The sequence below is a fragment of the Xyrauchen texanus genome, chromosome 10 (assembly GCF_025860055.1).
Source record: "Xyrauchen texanus isolate HMW12.3.18 chromosome 10, RBS_HiC_50CHRs, whole genome shotgun sequence".
Lineage (NCBI taxonomy): Eukaryota > Metazoa > Chordata > Actinopteri > Cypriniformes > Catostomidae > Xyrauchen > Xyrauchen texanus.
Genome location: NC_068285.1, coordinates 21,736,591 through 21,756,928, shown reverse-complemented (window position 1 = coordinate 21,756,928; position 20,338 = coordinate 21,736,591). Strand labels below are relative to the sequence as shown.

At 38.1% G+C, this 20,338-nt stretch overlaps 2 protein-coding genes across 4 annotated transcripts in view; both read left to right on the top strand.

Moving 5' to 3' along the window:
- The first annotated feature begins 1,011 nt into the window (after nt 1–1,011).
- rbm24a (RNA binding motif protein 24a) lies at nt 1,012–12,732 on the top strand. Of its 3 annotated transcripts, XM_052136545.1 has the most exons (5): nt 1,062–1,159; nt 1,307–1,507; nt 2,447–2,570; nt 2,985–3,039; nt 10,084–12,732. In XM_052136545.1, the coding sequence occupies exons 2-5, from the start codon at nt 1,340–1,342 to the stop codon at nt 10,427–10,429; spliced, it is 693 nt and encodes a 230-aa protein (XP_051992505.1). In that variant the 5' UTR covers nt 1,062–1,159; nt 1,307–1,339; the 3' UTR covers nt 10,430–12,732. The 3 variants fall into 3 exon arrangements, with proteins under 3 accessions (XP_051992504.1, XP_051992505.1, XP_051992506.1); XM_052136544.1 differs by having other exon boundaries at nt 1,012–1,507; XM_052136546.1 differs by lacking the exons at nt 1,062–1,159; nt 1,307–1,507 and adding an exon at nt 1,609–1,861.
- A 2,482-nt stretch (nt 12,733–15,214) lies between these two features.
- Nucleotides 15,215–20,338, top strand: part of LOC127650898 (adenylyl cyclase-associated protein 2-like) — a 51,559-nt gene continuing 46,435 nt past the window's right edge. Inside the window, exon 1 of the mRNA XM_052136540.1 lies at nt 15,215–15,338. The gene's annotated coding sequence lies outside the window, so the exon portion shown is untranslated. The remainder of the gene's footprint in view (nt 15,339–20,338) is intronic.

Genomic DNA, 20,338 nt, shown 5'->3' with positions numbered 1-20,338 from the left:
TATAATACATTTAAAATCTAAATTAATATGTTCAAATATCCGTGTGTTTGTGTTTGTGTCTGTGACAGCTGAAGGGTGTACGACAATGAATAAGAAAGAAATAGAAACATCTCAAATTTGTTGAATGGAAAAAAAACTTGGTTTATAAAGAAAATCAGAAGTAAAGTAATTAAAACTGTGATTTCTTTTCAGATGAAGTATTCAGTTAACAATGTTATAGAAGTAATTAGTAGTTTGTAGTGGATTGCTTTTTTGTGTAACAAACAAGTGAATGGATTTAAGTGATAAAAATGGGGGAATACTGAAAAGGTGGTCAGTTACAGAAATACTCATTTATAATCTTGAAGTTGGAAAACGATTTTATTTGTCAAGCACCCACATGCTCACAAAATAAAATTATAAAAATGTTGACAAGACAAAATGTGCGCTTTTACGCACGCACACGCTCAAGCAGAGACGCAGTGAGAGACTTTGGAAACATGTCCAGACACTCGTTCTGTTTTAGTTTCAATGAAACAGCATTTAAAAGCGTCCGTCCTCATGCACATCTGTGTGTCTTCCTGTTTTAACACACGCGCACCAGCGCCCTCACCTGGAGAACTCTTTTACCTCATCACCACATGCCAAGCTATCCTAACAGACACGATATGTCTGATCATGTATGATGGGTTGGCCTCTGTTGTTATCAAAACGATGTCTGTAGTTTAGTTTGTGCTCAAAATTACGCCACATTACTATTCTAATACATAAAAGTTTGGCGTTTGGGATTTGTTTTTAACTTTCTATGTTTGCCTCTCTGTATCCCACACATACACGCGCACGCACAAATTATCTTAAACACACACACATTTGCATGCATTTACAGAGACAACAACTGTATGAAATGTCAATACAGTTCTTCAACAAAGGCACACAGATGCCCGTTGTGCGCGCTGTCCAGCTGTTGTTCCGCGCGTGCAGTGGGCGTTTAGTTATGCGTGGCTCGTACCTCCCTCAAAAGTCACCTGGGTGTGGTTACCCGTGCGCTTTAAGGAATGGGTCACGCACTTTTTAGAAGTCACGTCAGTTAGGAAGAGGAGCTCGACCCACCTGATGATCCTAGGCTCAGCCCGCTCCACATGACTTACCAAGGGATGGCAAATTAATCTACCTATCTAGAGTGCGTTTTATATTGCTCGGAAATCGACCTTTTTGGAACTCGTGAATATTTTACAGAACAATAAAAGAGCGAAACAGTTAATTATCAAGCCTAAAACTGCACTACGTTTGATTGTTCTTTTTTTCTCTTCCCCCGTACTAATTTTAGCCTTTATTTTTGCACTTGAACATTTTTGTGAGGATGCATACCACCCAAAAGGACACCACGTATACCAAGATATTTGTCGGTGGTCTTCCGTACCATACAACGGATTCCAGTCTAAGGAAATACTTTGAAGTGTTTGGGGAAATTGAGGAGGCTGTGGTGATTACCGACAGGCAGACTGGAAAGTCCAGGGGTTATGGATTTGTAAGTATTCCCCCTTTCCTAATTCCTCTAGGAGATACATGAAGTGAGAAGCTGTCAAGCGTTTGAGGCAGGCGTTTGGACATGCGCCAGGGCTGTGACAACATGACACAACAAATTTGAATGGCAACACACCAGAGCTTCCCTATAGTGAAATGGTTCATATAAGTTTGAGTTGATGCGGGAAAACGCAGTTTGTTCTTCGCGCGCTTTTGCGTTCGGATTCTGCGTTCGCGCGCTTAGTAAGACGGAAATAAGCGCAAAAATATAATAACGCAGGTGTTTGCGTCTTAAAAACACGGCGCTCTTGCGCTAGACGCTGAAAAAACAACAAGAAACGACGCAACGGTCAACGACGTATGTTTAGCGCATATTTACATTGAAAAACAATTGCATGTTGGCTCAGCTGTCGTGTTTGACTAGAAGCACCCTGATAAGAGCTCCACAGCGACAGAGTAAACAAGCCAATTTGAAAAGCTTTAACAGTCCACACAGCAGAAGTGGGGGACACCAACGGATTTCACAACAAACTAATGATGTCTGGTGTAGCCTGTTTTACAAAGACATTCAGGAATAAGGCGTAGAAGTGCTTGAAATAAGCTTTAACTATTTATGTTTTTAACTATTTTTGCCAGACAACCAAGAATGAGTAAGGTAGACACTAATTTATACACAACACATTGAGTTTAATTTGGGTCAGGGGTCATGAGGATTAGATAATGATCGAAATTATACAGTGGCTTTCAGTTGCAAGCTCAGTGCTAAAAAGAGAAAACCTTGCTTTTGTGTTTGCAGTATGTCACTAGATATTTCACAAACTTCCTTCTTCCTTTCAACTTTAAAGAAGAGCTAGCCTTATATTTTCTGATGATTTGTTGCTTTGACTAATGTTTATGACTTATGCAGAGCACCTCTTTATTTGTTCTGTCCATTCCAAACTAGGTGACCATGGCAGACCGCTCTGCGGCAGACAGAGCTTGTAAGGACCCCAACCCCATCATTGATGGCAGGAAGGCGAATGTTAACCTGGCTTATCTGGGAGCCAAGCCACGGGTGATGCAGCCAGGTAAGGCAACTGTGTGTTGCTATGCAGAGCGAGGACATAAAAAGATCCTAATCATGAGTGGAAGCCATTGGATACCAACGCTCTGGCACTTTACAATCTGAAAATATTGACCGCAACTCCCAATAAATCCTGCAGGGTTAAACGTGAGTGGCAAAACGGATGTATTTTCAAACGGTTTGTTCCAACAAAAGTACTTGATTTATGTAATTATGCGATAAACCGCAGTCTATTGAACTTCATGTATCCTACACCATGGGATAATGAAGTGCCAATATATCACAACATTTTCAGTAGTTCCATAAAGAAAGATTAGGGATTTTTAACATCAATCACTTACAGCCATCATATTTAGTTGGGTGGTATTAAGAAAGCTGTCAACATGCTTTTAATATATTCACATGCTTTTGTGTGCAGGTTTTACCTTTGGTGTCCCTCAGATTCACCCAGCTTTCATCCAAAGACCATATGGGTGAGTGACAGCAACACCTAGAACTGCCAAAAATAGATAGACAGATATATAGATTGATTGATTGTTTTACTCATCACAACAGTTTTAGGTCCTGATTATGAAATCCCCTTTTTACTGATACTTTGATGTGTCATGCTTGTTCATTCCACTCAAATTCAATCATTTATACTCCGATAAGATGGAACAAGACATGACATTCAATGCTTATTCACAATTTCTGACCTAGTTAAATACATTGATGTAATTAGATGGATGTGTGTGTAATCAAAAGAGTGTGCGTGTGTGTGCGTGTGTGTGTGTGTGTGTGTGTGTGTGTGTGTGTGTGTGTGTGTGCGCTTGTGCGTAAGATTAACTTTTACGCTGGACACTCAATGCTGTATATCTTTCTCTGGTCCGACAGGCTCGATTTGGGTTAAGATAACTGGTGGTTTGAGGAATAGCTGTGAGAGCTTTGTGCAGATCAGTAGCTACAGTACCTGTAGACTCAAACACACACAAACAAGCTCGAAATGGTGATTACAGATGCATGTACGTTGGTTTTATTTTGGTTTGGACTTTCACTTTTAATAGTACATAGAGCTGTGTGTGCGTTATGAAGTGGTTTTGATAGCTTAACTGTGTGCTTTTTTTAATTTATTTATTTAAGGGTGGGGGGGCCTGGTTTTGGGGTGCTGAATTTCAGTGTTGTGAAGGAGTGATGACTTTGCCAAGGAGCAAAGTTTGATTTTACTTGGCTTTCATTTCTTTATTTTCTTCAAATTTTTAATTGCTGGAGCTTGTGTTTTGATCTTTATATTATTATTATTATTATTATTATTATTATTATTATTATTCACTTTTTGTTGTTTTCTGGTGTCTTGTTATTGGAGTGCGTGCCATTTGTTTTGTGTGCCGTTCCCCTCATCACGCCAACCCATCAGCCTGACTACAAACTTGCACGTTGCAGTTTTATTTTGCTCACTGATTGAGAGTTCTGTCACACTCACCACTGAGACTATGACACATACTCACCCTTTTTTACCATTCTCTCCCATCTCCATTGTCTCTTTGCTTCTTTCTTTTTCAGCTCTCTCTCTCTCTCTCTCTGTCCACTGTTCTCTCTATTCTAGCCCTATATGGCGTCCTGTATAGGCTCCTGAGTCCCTAGATTCTTGCGGTTTCTCTCTGTCACGATGTCCTCATAAATCGCCTGTTATCCATTTTTTTTTTTTTTTTAATTTTATGGATTCTAAAAACCATTCAGAAAATGTAACCTTTTCATGTTGGTCCTCGTCTAAATCTTGACCGACAATGATTGTGTTTACATGCACACCAATTAGCTTGAACTACCAAAAATCAGCTTGGTCAAAATTCTGACAACACTAGAAAATGGTTTCACATGATATTTTAAAAATCATCAAATTATTCTTTGCTTTTGACTTCAAAACATCAACAGTCATGCTCACAACACTTGCGCACATTGGGTAAGCCAGTAAGAAAGCTGGGAAAGATGTTTACATGCAGAGCGAAATCGGGGTCATGGGCAAAATTCGATGTATGCTGATCGGTTTATGCTTAATCCATTTATGACATTACCCTGATATAGGACAAATGTTTAAGGTGTTAACATTACCACACACACGTTGTTGGCTTAAGCATTATCGGAGCAAGATAGTTTATGTAAACACTCATTTGATGATGTTGTTTTCTTATGATCTATAGAATACAGATTATTCTTATGTTTTAAGTATCTGATAACCGATATTATTGCGATTTATTAAAAACATAAAATGGATTAGGAATATTTTATTTAATATTAATTGTTATTACTATTTATTTTAATAATATTAATTACTATTATTAAGATTTTTATATATATATATATATATATATATATATATATATATATATATATATATATGCATGCATGGTAGTTCTGTGATCTATTTGGTTGAAAACACATTTTAGTCCTCTTTTGGGCTATGTCTAAGATTAACATACAACGTCTTTTTCAGTTAAGAATGAAAGTCTGTTACGTAAAATGTCGAGTTATGATGCAAGTAAAACGTGAAATAAGTATGATATGGCCTAGGTATACTTCATTTTTGCATGTTCCGGACTGACTCACGCCTGGTCGACAACGTTGCCTTTGTTGTTATACTCTTCTGACCGTGAGCAAATACAAACGTATTTGATGCATGCCCACTAAAACAACTTTGTGATACTTTTTAGTAGAGTCAATGGCTGGCGCATTCACCAGCGATGTGCACCGACAATGACCGCATCTGCAAATCAAGAAAATGTGGCTTGAGCACGGTCATGATTATGATGAAATTTAGGTCACACATACTGTGCACGGAGCGATCTGCAACTCGGAGGCGGAAAATATACTTTGGCCTTTACCCGTGAACACAATTTTTCCTGTTGTTACCTCTGAATGCACAGAGTAATGGCCTTGTTTTGTCAAATAGTGCTGTTTATTGGTGTATGTGAAATTAAATAACTGGTACATGAAAAGAATATACTGGTCAAAACGATATCCATTTTATTCCAAAGGAAAAAGACATACTGTATAAACAACAATTTACTGTACGATGAGCAGGCATAACACATTTTTGTTGTCATTATTTAATCTGTGGAAGATTTCACAGTGTGCGTGCGTGTGTGTGTTTGCGACATACATGCATGCATGTGTTTTAAGCCCTCTGCTGTGACCAAACAAATGTCTGGATGCCACAGCCCCCTGAGCGAGCCTTCGTCACATGGCCCCATGCAGTGTTAAGGAAAACAAGCTTCACCATTGTTTTGCACAAAGGCTGTAGTGCTGACATTGCAATCGCATAAAGCCTTCTCTCGCTCTTTAACATTCTCTATTTTACACTCTCTCGCTACAGTCACTGTCATATATTTTCCCTCTCTCAGTTTGGGGGGCAGGGCTGCTCCTGACATTTAGCTTTGAGATAAACTTAAAGCCCAACATGTGCCCCATTGACACTGAGATGGCACCTCTTAGGAGGTGGCATGAGGCCATGTGTCTGATGAATTGGGCCATCAAACTTTGACCATGGAGCAGTTAATGAGTGTTATTCAGAGGCCAAACAGGGCTTAATTCTGGATTGGGCCAGTGCCCCAGGTCTCAGACAGCCAGGGGCTTCCAAAGACTTGAGAATGCCATAGACATTTTGGGCCCTTGGCGCATGCAATGAGATCTGCCCCTCACTTCTATTTTTAGTGTTTTTGTGTAAGCCTTCCGAAACACGCTTTTCGTAATTTGTTTAGCCAAATCGTCCTTGTTGATTAACATGGGATAAGGGGTCTGACACTAGGAGTGGGGGTGGGGTGATGTGTGCCACATGGTGTCAGTAGTCAAATTTGGACTATAATATGTGGGTCAGGTGTGAAATTTGCAAAGTCATGCCTGTTTTACAACTCCCTTTTTTAGACATGAGTTTCACATGAGCTTAGCATAGACTATTTGAACTCATCATGCATTATTCTGGTATACATTTAAAGTCTTTAAAGAGAACCTATTCAGATGTTGACAAGGTACCCTGCATCTTTTAATAAAATGTAGTAAATTTAAGTGTTTACAAGAAGATCAGTACTATGATGTTATAGAACTAAAATGAACTAATTCAAAAATGCAAGAACATTGCATTTACATAATATTTATGTATCAATCATTGGGTTATTCTCTGCTTTTGACATCATAACGTGAACATATAGGTGCACAGCATTTGCACACATTTGGATAAAACTGTAGAATGGCGGTAATGGTGTTTACAAACAATGCATATTCGGGGTAATGGACAAAAATCGAAGCGTGCCAATTGGTTTATGCTTAAGCTGTTCATGACCTTTACTCCAAACAGAAAACTGTTTAAGGCTTTTACATGACCTTATGCTTTGTTTTCTTATTAAGCATAACCAGTGTAATATCTTGCATGGAAACATGCTCGCTGTCTATAGAAAAGCTTCTCAGCTCCTGATTGCAAAGCTTGGATCTCCACAGATGACAACAGGTGTTCTGCGTCTGTTTCTGTGGAACGCAAGTCTGAAGTTGTCCTTTTATTTTTATGTGAATCTCAAATTGCCAGGCTGCAGTGGACTAGATAGAGGAACAATTGTATTTCTGTGCACTGTTTTGCTGCACAGTAACAGCAATTATTTTTAATCCACATTGAGAGAACATGATATCCTGTTTTCCATTAGGGCAGGTTCTGTTGATTTTACGATCTAAAGCCATCATGTAAATCATCCAGTGTTTCCCAAGTCACCCAGTCAGTATTGGCTCAGAGCCATGTTGCCAAAAAAACAAACAATTAAGAGCATAGTATTGTTGTTTAAAAACAAAATGTATTAAAAAAAAAAAAGTATAGTAACTTAGGAAGCGGGGGTGCACAATATTTTTGTCTCTGCTTTTAGACAGCTTGTTTTATTGGGTGCATCCCACTGTAAGTTGAATAACAACAGACCAGTCTAATATTGGGCTAGATAGAAAGAAACACTTTCTATGCTCATTGCATTCGTTGCTACTGAACTTCCTGTAAAAGGATTAATATTTTTAAAAGAAGTCTCTTAATTCATAGTGAGGTGCACTCTGTGCCAGTGTCAGAAATGATCCTTTTTACTAAGGGGCAATGTTTGCTCCATGGTATTGATTTTCCAGGGCATTTTTACCTTTTTATGTGGGCATTATTTTAATAAACATTTATTTAATATAACTGTGTTATCCAGTGAAGACATACTACAATTGCATCAATTAATTAAAATGAATTCTAAATCTGAACAAATATGGCTGCTGTACAATCAAAACCCACTTTATATTAGCATTACATTGGTGCATTTTGTCACTTTCAGTGTCATTTTTGCCCCAAGTGTAAATGCACAGCATGTGGTGCTTTTTTGTTGTGGTGCCTGTGCTGATTGAATGTGATCTTTTCCATGCTTAAACCCTACACTATGTTGTTGTAATTTTGTATATGTCTTACTGTGGTAGTCTACTTAACATAATCCCTACTGTTACCTAGGCTGTCAAGGCATCTATGGAACGTCTCATAGGAACAACTTTGACCTGAATGAAAAAAACACTTGAAGGTTTTTTATCATCCCTTTTATTTATGGCATTATGTGAGTGGTTTTTTGAGTTGATGTTGGTAGTATGTATTGTTGCCCTGTTTTCTGCTGCTTTTTTTTTTTTCATTGATTTGTGGCAGAGTTTGGGATTTTGTTTGGGAGTGGTTAGGGTTTGAGGTTTGACTGATACAATGCTGTGCTACAAATAGGGTTGCCATGATAGAACTTTTCTCTCTCCTTTTTCCTCTATTTCACATCAACTCAGAAATATTTAAATGTTGGACTCCATTAGCTCATAACTTTCTTAACCATAAGCCACACGATGGGCTTCTAATTCTGCCAGTACTCATACATTTTTTGAATACCAGTTGGGAAGTAGATGTTTTATAAAAGTTCCTCAAAAGGATAGTTTTCTTTTATTCATTTATGTCTTCATATAGCCATATATTGTTCCAGACCTGTTTGAAATTCTTTGGTGGAACACAAACAGAGGTGTTTAACAGATTGTCGAAACCTGGTCACCATTCACTTTCATTGTATGAAAAAGAATGACAATTACAGCGAATGGTGACCAGGGTCAGAGCAGATTGGATCTGATGCTAAATATCGCTTGTGTTCTATTGAAGAAAGTCATACAGGTTTGAAACGACATGAGGGTGAGCAAATAAAGCCAGACATTTTGTTTTTGGGTGGACTATACTTTTAATAAAATGTCATCATAAGCACTTAATGTAAATAATTCAATTCAGGGGAATTTTTTATGAGAATCTCACACCCAGTTCTCACAAATAATTACTCCTAATGTTGTATAGTCTTATTGCATTATATTTAGCAACTGTGAGGTCATTCAATACATCGTATCATCCCTTAAACCAATTTTAAAAGTTCTCACAAGTGTGTTCAGTGCAGACAGTGAATGTGTAAACCCCTCTGAAAGTGCAGAGGGGTACGTAATGAAAGGCAGAATGGGCACATTGTTCGTGATTGCTTATTTAATCAAAACTCCCCTCTGTGTGCGCTTTCCAGCCTCTGGCTCATTGTCTAAGTGCGGAGGGGGAAACAGCCAGCAGCGTCCCTTTTTGAAAACTGTCCAGCTGTCAAAGTGGCCTTGACATATTCACAATGCTCCCCTCATCTCCTCTCTGCCTCTCCTGGGTCCTTTTCTCCCCTTGTTCACAGGATGAGCATCAGGGTGCTGTACGCTTGTGACAGAGCATGGCTTCAGCCTCTGTAGATCCTGGTGCTTCAGTTATCTATTGAAAGCTGGTATAATTTTTCCAATAATAAAATAGGCTTCTTCGTCCTATTTCAGCTTAAAGCTAAAGTGTGTAAATTTTTCGTGCCACCAAACAGAATTGCAAAAATAAACATTGTTTTCAAACTGCTTGATTTGTGGCAGTTTACCCAGAAGTGATGATTTTGATGGGCTTTATTTGCTAATTATTAAATCTTTTTTGTGATATTTAGATTTTTGCTGAAATTAATTTCTTTACTTGGATGCAATGGAAATATGACTATCGTTGTTGTATTTGTGTTCAGGACGTTCAAACAAACAGAGAAAAATCAACCTATAAATGGCTTATTTATAGTTTTCTCTACATATTCAGCTGCACGTCAGCTTTAACGTAGAGAAAAGTAAACCAAAATGATTGATTGTGTTTGTCTAACCAATGGCCGATGGGGGAATGATAGGTAAACCACTTTACAAATTGAATGTTTTGCATTTCTGTTTGGTGTTGCTAGTGGTGCATACATTTTAACACTTCACATTAAGGGAGAATACACAGTTTCAGGTCACTCCCTTGGCTCTCATGGTTTTCCTGAGAGATGTCTATTCTGGCAACCTTATCTCTCTAATAATCACTAGCAGGCATTTCCGTTGTGTTACTGAACTTTGGAAATTGGGTGCTTGGCCGCATTGTGGTTGTGGTTCTTCATAGTTCTAGTTGTTGTCAAGACTAACACATTGTCTGTGTTTATGTCCCACAGGATCCCCACTCACTACGTGTACCCACAAGCCTTCATGCAGCCCAGCATGGTCATCCCCCACATCCAGCCAACTGCGGCCTCCGCCACCGCATCCTCGCCTTACATCGACTACACCGGCGCAGCATACGCTCAGTACGCCAGCGCAGCAACTGCCGCGGCTGCCGCAGCCTATGAGCAATATCCATATGCAGCCTCTCCTGCTGCAGCTGGCTACGTAGCTACCACCGGCTATGGCTATGCAATGCAGCAACCTCTGGCCACCGCTGCTCCGGGATCTGCTGCCGCAGCCGCTGTGGCCTTCGGTCAGTACCAGCCCCAGCAGCTGCAAGCTGAACGGATGCAATAGCAACCAATGGGGCGAACAGGAGATGTGCGGGGGAGGTTGACACCCAGCGGCTGCTACTAGATGATGATGTTGAATGATGAAGTAAATGGGTGCTGGTTGCAGGTTGATTGCAAGAGGAAGACGGGGAGAGTACAGGAGGAGAATAGTAATTGGTAGAGATTACTAGTGAGGTGGAAACTCCATTGCTTTCCAACTTGCTGTGATTAAAACCAAAACAAAGAAAACAAAACAAAAAAGTTTGCATAAAAAGACGGAATCATGCTTTATATTATGATCATTATCAATATTATCATGATTACTATAATTAATATTAGAGTAGAATATTTATTGGGAAAGGAGGAATGCAGCGACTAATCACTGTGGTATAGGCGCGTTGTAGACGAAACCTTTAGTCCCGATGCTGTCATTAATGTAGGCGTCCGTTTTTCCGAAAGACACTTGGAAATGTCCCACAGTGTTTTGATTCAAAGACCCCTTTACCTTTTTATATTTATTCTAATTTTTTGAAGGGCTCTTTTTGTTCTGTCTTCTCAAGTGTATTTTTTTTTTATCATCAGGGAAATGGAGCATTTTTCAGCTAATTAGAAAAGACAAACTCTACCAATCAGGGATAAGTAGACCTAACTGTGGCGAATGGAGAGAGATCCAGTGTTAGCATGTTTTATGTGTTCTGAACTACCTTTTATCTATCTGATGCTGAATGTCCTCCCTTTCTCCTGTCTTGACCTCTTGACCTATGCAAAGCAAACATGCCACCAGGGGACAAAAGTGTAGGAAAAGGAGTGATTTTTCTCTTGCTCCCCCACAAAGGGCATCGAACAATTTGAAGGCACAAAAGACGATAAGACTGCAATATATTGTATTATATGCTTACAAACACACATGGAATAACACATACTCAGTTACACACAGATTTAAGTGTAAACTTGTTTGTCTTGGGTTGAGGAAATATGCATAAACACATCTACACGGACAAAAAAAAAAACTGACTATGTAGGGAAAATGACTTGGGGAAAATGCTCAGTGTTAGAAACTAGTACTAGAATCAGAGAGCAACAGCTGTGTTGAAAGAAACGGGCACTGATAGACACACATTCACTGAGTGCTCTGGAAAGATCACTGGTGCTCGTCTGTTGAGCCTTCACTGTTTCATTCCTGGACCCATTTTGGAGCAGGTCCTGCGACGGCTCTGTCAACAGTCCCTGTCCTTTTCCTAGAGAAGTTTTGGGTACTTGAGCAAAGACCTCCTGCACATCTTCCCAGTATCTCCCAATATCCTCTTCTATGGATCTCTCTCATGAGTGACTCCTCGCTGGATCAACACGAGGAACCTTAATAAGTGAGGGGGTTAACTGAAGCTTTTCACCTCATACAAATGGACCGCTATCAGTCAACACCAATGATAAATGATCTCCAATCTTTATATGTTCAGTAAGAGCTATGTCTGAGCACCAGCACACATTTACAAGGTCTATGTATTTCAATGAGCAACTCTTTACAAAACAGCACTAAAGCGAAAAGGATCCCAGTATGTGCATAGGGTTCTTTGTGTGCCTTACATTTGTAATGCTATTTAAAGATAAAAAAGATGTGCTATTTAAGATATTTATTTTGAGTTGACTTATGTTGCGCTCTAAGATCGCAGATTTAGAAGCGGTACTGTATGGATATAATGTATTCATCTCATGGCATATTATTATTATTATAAGTTATGGAGGAGGTTTAGTTGTAGTATTATTAACATACTCAACCAAAAATGTTGGTGTAGGACTTATTTAAGATAAATTTCTGTATGTGTACTGTACAATATTTTTTTTCCTCTATACCTTTTGGAATTTTAGAACATGACATTAAATATTGGCTAGTTAAATGCCTATTGACATTTATTTTATTGCAGGCCGGTTAATCCAGGCATGTTATCTCAATTTGTCATATCTACAACTGTATAAAAGACTTTAAAAAAGGACAACCTGGCAAAACCTAAGGGACATGCTGCTTCATACACTAGAATGTATTGTCAATGTCAAGGATGGATGCTGTGCTTATATTGCTTTATGCATCAGATGGGCTATTTTACACTGTTGAGAATTTTTATACTTGAACTCTTTCTTACAAGGGAAATCATAAAAAAAAAAAAAAAGTATTACATCAGAAAAAAACCAAGGAGATTTTGCATTTTCACTGGATTTGGGCATATAAAGTGTTATTGACTATATAAATACAAACGTTCTGTAGGTATTTAAGCCTTATTTCAGATTTTCAACACTATTTATTCATAATGGAAATAAAAGGTTCTATATTTAAACCTCAACCACTTTGTTCTTTGCCCAGACTGTTATCACCAACTATAAAAAATTACCATTAGGAGACAGCTGTAATTGTAAACTATAGTGCATTGGATTCCTGTAAGGTGTGCTCATGGATTAAAATAATTATATTGTGTAATTTAAACACTGTATTTCAAAATCACACTTTCTAGGCCAGTACTACATCACAAGTCATTGAATCATCCCTATTCAAAACTATTATTATAAGGTGCTTTTCTAAACAGTTCTTCCTTCATGTTTTGTTTCCTGGGGGTTTTATTTAGACAGGCAGTAGATGTTAGCCGTACTACTGTAGTCACAAGACAGTAACAGAGAACAAGCCATCAGGTGTTGCTTGGTGGATGAAGATGTGAAAAAGAAGCAGAAAGGCTTGGCAGGCCATATAAACACACAGAGTGCCACCTCTCCTCACCATAAACAGAGATGCTTATTTATGACCTTGTTTATGCTGGTTTGTAAGGTGACAAGTTTAACTCACCCCAAACTCTGTACCAGCATTGTTTGATAATGGAGACGTTAAAGATATGCTATCAGTTACCCTCATTCTTTGGAAATTCTTTCTTAGCCATTTCAAAAAATTAAAAGCTAAGTTTTACTAAATGTTCAGACCCCATAGTCATTTTAATGGCTTGAAGATTGCTTTCTACCATTAAAGCATCAGACTGATACTTAATGTTCTTAATCTTATGAGAACAAAATTTCAACTTTATTGAACAGACTTCTACTGGGTTTTGATGAAGTCAGAGGAACTTCTGAAAAGAATTTGAGGCAAAAATAAGAGGTTAATTTCAAAACTAATATTAATTTGACACACATCATGGGCTTTCCATCTCAACAGAGTGTGAGGATGAAACATAGAAGGGAGAAGAGCTGAACTAACATGTATGATTAAATGTTGATCTCATAGGACCGTTGAATAATGAATATGTCTGTTAAACTCATGCAGCCTTATTAAATCTAATTCAACGGTTATATAGACCGTTTGTGTTTGCCAACCTTATGTCCTGATGATTCTGGATATGGGATAGATTGAGCAATGTGTTTGCCAAATCACTGTCATTGATCTGACATCCACCATGTTGACCTAGCTGTACCCATCTTCTAGTGTTCAGAAGATAGCACTTTAGGTAATGACTATAAACCAGCCCTAAATTCTGATGCAGGCTCAAATCCCCTGTAAATTGATCCTATATTGAAATATAACTCTCACAGCACCCATATTTGATCTGTACTTAAAACCAAACCAAACCAGCACCTGTATACCTTTCAACACACATAATTGAGATCTGTAGGGTCTCCATTAATTATTCAAGGCTTCACTACTTAATAAGAAATGCCAAAGGGCCGAGTCTGTGCACATGTCTGTTCTTGGGTAAGTTCTATCTCTGCCCGGTGTGTAACCTGACGCAGGCTCGTATCTCGGTACGATTATGACACAACAGTGGTGGAAACTTTCCACCACACATCACTAGGGATGACTGTCAAATGTCAGGCATGATAGTGGGAAGAAAATACCACTGGGATTGATTCTGAATCAGGAGACATTGACGACTGATAACAGTTGACAGCTGCATTACTGGATAATCTAATCTGTTATGTGGTATCAAAAGAACTAAATGTGGAGCATAGATAATTAGCCACTCAAGAGTTAATGCAACTTAAGAAAACCAATAGTTGTTGTAATGCCCAGGGTTACAAGGCCTGAAAAATAATAATATAAATGTTCAATATACATTTGTTCAGATATACTATGCTCTAAAATTGTCCAGGAATTGCTCTTTGTGAGTGCAATCTCTCTCTCTCTCCAGTATATATACATATACACACACACACCGTCGTCCCTAAAATTTGGAATAATATACAGATTTTGCTCTTATGGAAAGAAATTGGAACTTTTATTCACCAAAGAGGCTTTCAACTGATCTCAATGTATAGTCAGGACATTAATAATGAGAAAAATTACTATTACAATATGAAAAAACATGTTCATAACTTCTTAAACTACTTCAAAGAGTTCCATCAAAAAATCCTCCATATGCAGCAATGACAGCTTTGCAGATCATTGGCATTCTAGCTGTCAGTTTGTCCATACTCAGGTGACATTTCACCCCACGCTTCCTGTAGCACTTTAAGTCAAGTGGTTTTTATTGTCGTTCAACCATATACAGTTAGTAGCCTACAGTACACAGCAAAACGAGACAATGTTCCTCCAGGACCATGGTGCTACATAAAACAACATAGGACAAACACAGAACCAACTGAGACTACACAAACTAAATAAGACCTACACATTCCTTCATAAAGTGCACGTGCAAATATATTCAATGACAGATATTTCTGTTTTCCGTATACATTTATCAAGACTTCTTAGAAAGCTTCTAAATCAAGCTGGCTTGCTTTCACCAAAGCGTTCTCTGATTCATCTTTGCCAAATATGGAAGTTCCGGAAGCGTGCTGACCGGCTGCTCAGTTGAATGGCAGCGGGGAGAGCTGGGACACCAAGAGCAGACCTGCATAGCCGATCCACATCAAAGCTTTTTCTCAAGAAAGTGTGAGAAAAAGACCCGGATCCCTTATCAGAGGTAATATTCCGTTAAGAATGACTCGTGTGCTGTTATGTGTTTGATTAAAAGTTACTAATGTGTGTGGGGGGAAGATCAGATATAGATGTCTGGTCGCGCGCTCAACGGAGCTGGTGGGAGGTACTCATTGAAAAGTGCATGTTATTTTGTGTGGAAACACGCATTCGCTGTGCTGGCATTAATTTTAAAACACAATTGACAACAAAGGTTACCATCAAACTAGCACCGTTTTGTGTTTTCTGTGGTGTGTTGTGTCAGAGGGCAGGATGCGCTATCTTTTCGCTGGATCTGTCAGTTGTCCTATCAGTGCATCCAGCCATGTGCTGGTCGCGAGATAGGCGACAAACACGACTATTTAAAATAATATTAATTATAATATTTGTTTTACTTTAGCTGTGTGAGACTGATACGCACTACCATTTAAGATGCTCTCTTGTAACCTTGTATTTTAAGTGTTACATTTGGAAATGTACGGTAAATGTTACTGTTGATTTTAAAGTAAGTAAGGGTTGGCAACAGATGTGAGTGGAGTGTTCGCTCCGTGTTCGCTCCTTGGCAAAATGGGCACCTAACTACCTCTTCACTGTAAAGTTATTTCACTATGCTTTTTAATATCACAACCTTCCATGCCGAAGGTGTATTACATGAAAATAAATACACAATACTAGAAGAGAAGCTACAACGTGCTTTATTAGAACACTAACATTAGCCCAAGACTAAATTAAATTATTGTATATCTTATTTTGAAACATATTAGCAGCATTATCTGGGTTTGATCAATTAAATATATTGCTGCATGCAAAAATAAATAAACAAACAAAAAATATATATAAATTACCAAACGAAAAAAATGTATAAATTACCAGAACAAAAACAAAACATGAAATTAAATCAAATAAATAAATTACAAAAAAAGAAAAACATTATTAGGCATATGTATTATAATATTGTATTATAATATTGCATATATTTTCTATTATTGCACTTCTTTTAATGAACCTTGCCCTATAATTCTGTGAACGAAAAATAAAATACATTCTTAGAATGTTCTACACTTTTTTTTAATCAAAACTAGATAAGACTATCAAAACTATATGTCTAATAGTTTGAATAGTCAGAATTTTTAAAGATTTTTAATCTTCCTATATTCGCATTTGCTGAGCTTCTTCATGTGCAAATGTAAAATGTATAAATTAGCCTTTGGCACTAAAATAAATTTAGATGGCAATCGATTAAAATCAAACTACGCAATATTAACATGTTGATTAGATCAGTTGGTGTTTTACATCATTAAAAGTTCAATTCTATTTAATGCGGGACATAGCCTACAGTTAAGATTGAGATGCATTAGATTAGAATGTTGAAATGATTATGCAAAATATTTAATAGGCAATATCTGTATTACTGACCTTTAGATTTTCTCTCCATGTGTGAATGTATTATCATCATGTTTTCTGGACATGTCTTTTAGGATTCCACAACAAACCCTTGATCGTGGCTATCACCTCCCCACTCCTGTTCTACTTCGCCATCCCATCATTAATTTTCACTAAATGCCAGTTGCTGTAAGAATAAAGAGATGAGACACAAGCATGTAGTTAAGTCAGCTTTACCGCAAGCTTAACTCAATAATAGAGAGCGTGAAAACAGAAAGTGAAAGTAACCTTCGCACTATAGGTCGAACATTACCAAGTGCTGCTAGATTTTAAATTAGTATTTTTTTTTTTTATCAAATTCTTTCTGGTTATATCAGAGATTCCATCTTTCCTTCATGCCAACAATGTTCAACACTGCTTAACACGTGGTGATTTATTGCATTAAGGTCCGTTAACAGGTGTTTTGCCCATGTTAGAACATTAGTGGAGCGCTCTTGGAACAAGCAAAATCATGCCGCTCCACTACTCCCTCCAGCTCTATTCTTGAAAAAAGGAATGTTGGCATGAGTGGTGCAGAATAACCTTTTATTATTACTTCTTAAAACATAAGAAGTGAAACAATTGTGTTTTAAAATATGAATGATTCATATTTAAAAACACTTTTGCCCACCAAATCAAGTCATGCGGTTTAACTATCATGTAGGTGTATAGAGTTAGCATCATCAAAGGGAGAATTAGATAGCTTTCAGAAAATGTTGGATATATATGGTTAAGGGATTCACAAACCAGGACTTATTTCAATGATGAGATAAGATCTATGGGGAAATGTGATACCAATTTAATCGACATATTTATTGACATCTATAAAAACAAAGACGATAAGAAACGTGTCTCAAAATTATACTCCACTATTCAGTCCATTAAGAAACATTCAACAAATAAGGTTAGATTTAAAATGGGAGAAAATCTGGTCTGGCCATATCAGAGGAAGACTGGTTGAATATATGATCTGTACCTTTGGACAGAATTCTGTTGCCAGATTTTGATCAGTCATTTTGTAAACACTAGGTTAAAATCTGTTCAGACGGGCGAGACAGGAAGGGGTCTGTGTTGGTGGAAATGTGGGGAACAGTTGGTAGATCATTTTCATATATTTTGGAGCTGCCCAGCCATTCGCTCATACTGGCAGGAGGTAATACAAGTAATACATGGAATAAATTTTTGGTGATTGAATTGACTGCTCTCTCTCCACAATCTATATAGGCAACTAAGCAGCTCACAAATATCTATTAAAGATATTATTAGCAGTCAGCGAGAAAGCTGTAACATGGAAATGGCTACAGACCGAGCCTCCAACAAAGACTGATTGGATGGATATTGTGACCAATGTTCAAAGCTTGGAGAGAATTACTTTTTCACTAAATGTGGATAAATATTTGTGATACTGGGAAAAATGGATTGTGTTTACGACGTCATGAGATGTTTACTGATGTATTATTTGTTCTATTAAGTTCTGTTGATTGTTTTATGTTTTTAAAAAAAGCCGAAAACAAATAAAGTTTAAAACAACAACAACAACAACAACAACAAGGTAGCCATTTTGTTGGTTATGTTGACAATAACCATTAAACAGAGTGGACACCTTTAGTCCCTTAAGACTGAGTGTGGAGTACTTTTGGACATTTCATGAAAAGGCAAATTTTGTTCAGGTCATGTTGTGTAACCCTGAGAAAACTTCTTGATATGTTATGTTGTACATTATTTATATATATATATATATATATACACTCACCTAAAGGATTATTAGGAACACCATACTAATACTGTGTTTGACCCCCTTTCGCCTTCAGAACTGCCTTAATTCTTACGTGGCATTGATTCAACAAGGTGCTGAAAGCATTCTTTAGAAATGTTGGCCCATATTGATAGGATAGCATCTTGCAGTTGATGGAGATTTGTGGGATGCACATCCAGGGCACGAAGCTCCTGTTCCACCACATCCCAAAGATGCTCTATTGGGTTGAGATCTGGTGACTGTGGGGACCATTTTAGTACAGTGAACTCATTGTCATGTTCAAGAAACCAATTTGAAATGATTCGAGCTTTGTGACATGGTGCATTATCCTGCTGGAAGTAGCCATCAGAGGATGGGTACATGGTGGCCATAAAGGGATGGACATGGTCAGAAACAATGCTCAGGTAGGCCGTGGCATTTAAACGATGCCCAATTGGCACTAAGGGGCCTAAAGTGTGCCAAGAAAACATCCCCCACACCATTACACCACCACCACCAGCCTGCACAGTGGTAACAAGGCATGATGGATCCATGTTCTCATTCTGTTTACGCCAAATTCTGACTCTACCATCTGAATGTCTCGACAGAAATCGAGACTCATCAGACCAGGCAACATTTTTCCAGTCTTCAACTGTCCAATTTTGGTGAGCTCTTGCAAATTGTAGCCTCTTTTTCCTATTTGTAGTGGAGATGAGTGGTACCCGGTGGGGTCTTCTGCTGTTGTAGCCCATCCGCCTCAAGGTTGTGCGTGTTGTGGCTTCTCAAATGCTTTGCTGCATACCTCGGTTGTAACGAGTGGTTATTTCAGGCAAAGTTGCTCTTCTATCAGCTTGAATCAGTCGGCCCATTCTCCTCTGACCTCTAACATCAACAAGGCATTTTCGCTCACAGGACTGCCGCATACTGGATGTTTTTTCCTTTTCACACCATTCTTTGTAAACCCTAGAAATGGTTGTGCGTGAAAATCCCAGTAACTGAGCAGACTGTGAAATACTCAGACCGGCCCGTCTGGCACCAACAACCATGCCACGCTCAAAATTGCTTAAATCACCTTTCTTTCCCATTCTGACATTCAGTTTGGAGTTCAGGAGATTGTCTTGACCAGGACCACACCACTAAATGCATTGAAGCAACTGCTTTGTGATTGGTTGATTAGATAATTGCATTAATGAGAAATTGAACAGGTGTTCCTAATAATCCTTTAGGTGAGTGTATATATATCTATATATATATATATATATATATATATATATATATATATATATATATATATATATATATATATTTTTTTATTATGGCAAATAAAATTTGGTATGCAACCAAATTGGAATCAAAGATTACATTTTAAGAACTTGAAACAAGTATTTTAAAAGATTTATTATTCATATTATTATTTTTAACACTATTATTTACCACATAAGCTCATGCCCCCAATCACCCCCTCTTCCATGTGTCTAGGTGAAGCATTGCACTGCATTATGAAGCTGAGAATAGATATTCAGAAATAGATAAGAGTACCAAGAAACTGTAGGGAGTTCTGCAATATTTGTTCAGTACAGCTGTGCTGCATGTATATACTCGCAGACTTCTAGCCACAAACATAATGCTGGGTTCATACATCCTCCGTGAGCGAGGAGTGAGTGGTGTATTTTTGTTTTAGCACACGTATTAACATATTACACCATTCCCTCTGCAAGCATGAGTCGCACGGTGACGTGTCCCTGAAGCGTACCAGATGCGGCAGTAAGCGATGAGCTGTTGATGTTGTTCTCGAAGCAGCATTAACCTCAGCTTATGAACTTAAAAAGTAAATGGGTCACTTTCTTTTG

Coding starts and splice junctions, on each gene's coding strand:
- rbm24a (XM_052136544.1), top strand. CDS start 1,340: ATGCATACCACCCAAAAGGACACCACGTATACCAAGATATTTGTCGGT. Junction 1,508..2,446: donor AGTCCAGGGGTTATGGATTT/GTAAGTATTCCC, acceptor ATTCCAAACTAG/GTGACCATGGCAGACCGCTC. Junction 2,571..2,984: donor GCCACGGGTGATGCAGCCAG/GTAAGGCAACTG, acceptor TTTTGTGTGCAG/GTTTTACCTTTGGTGTCCCT.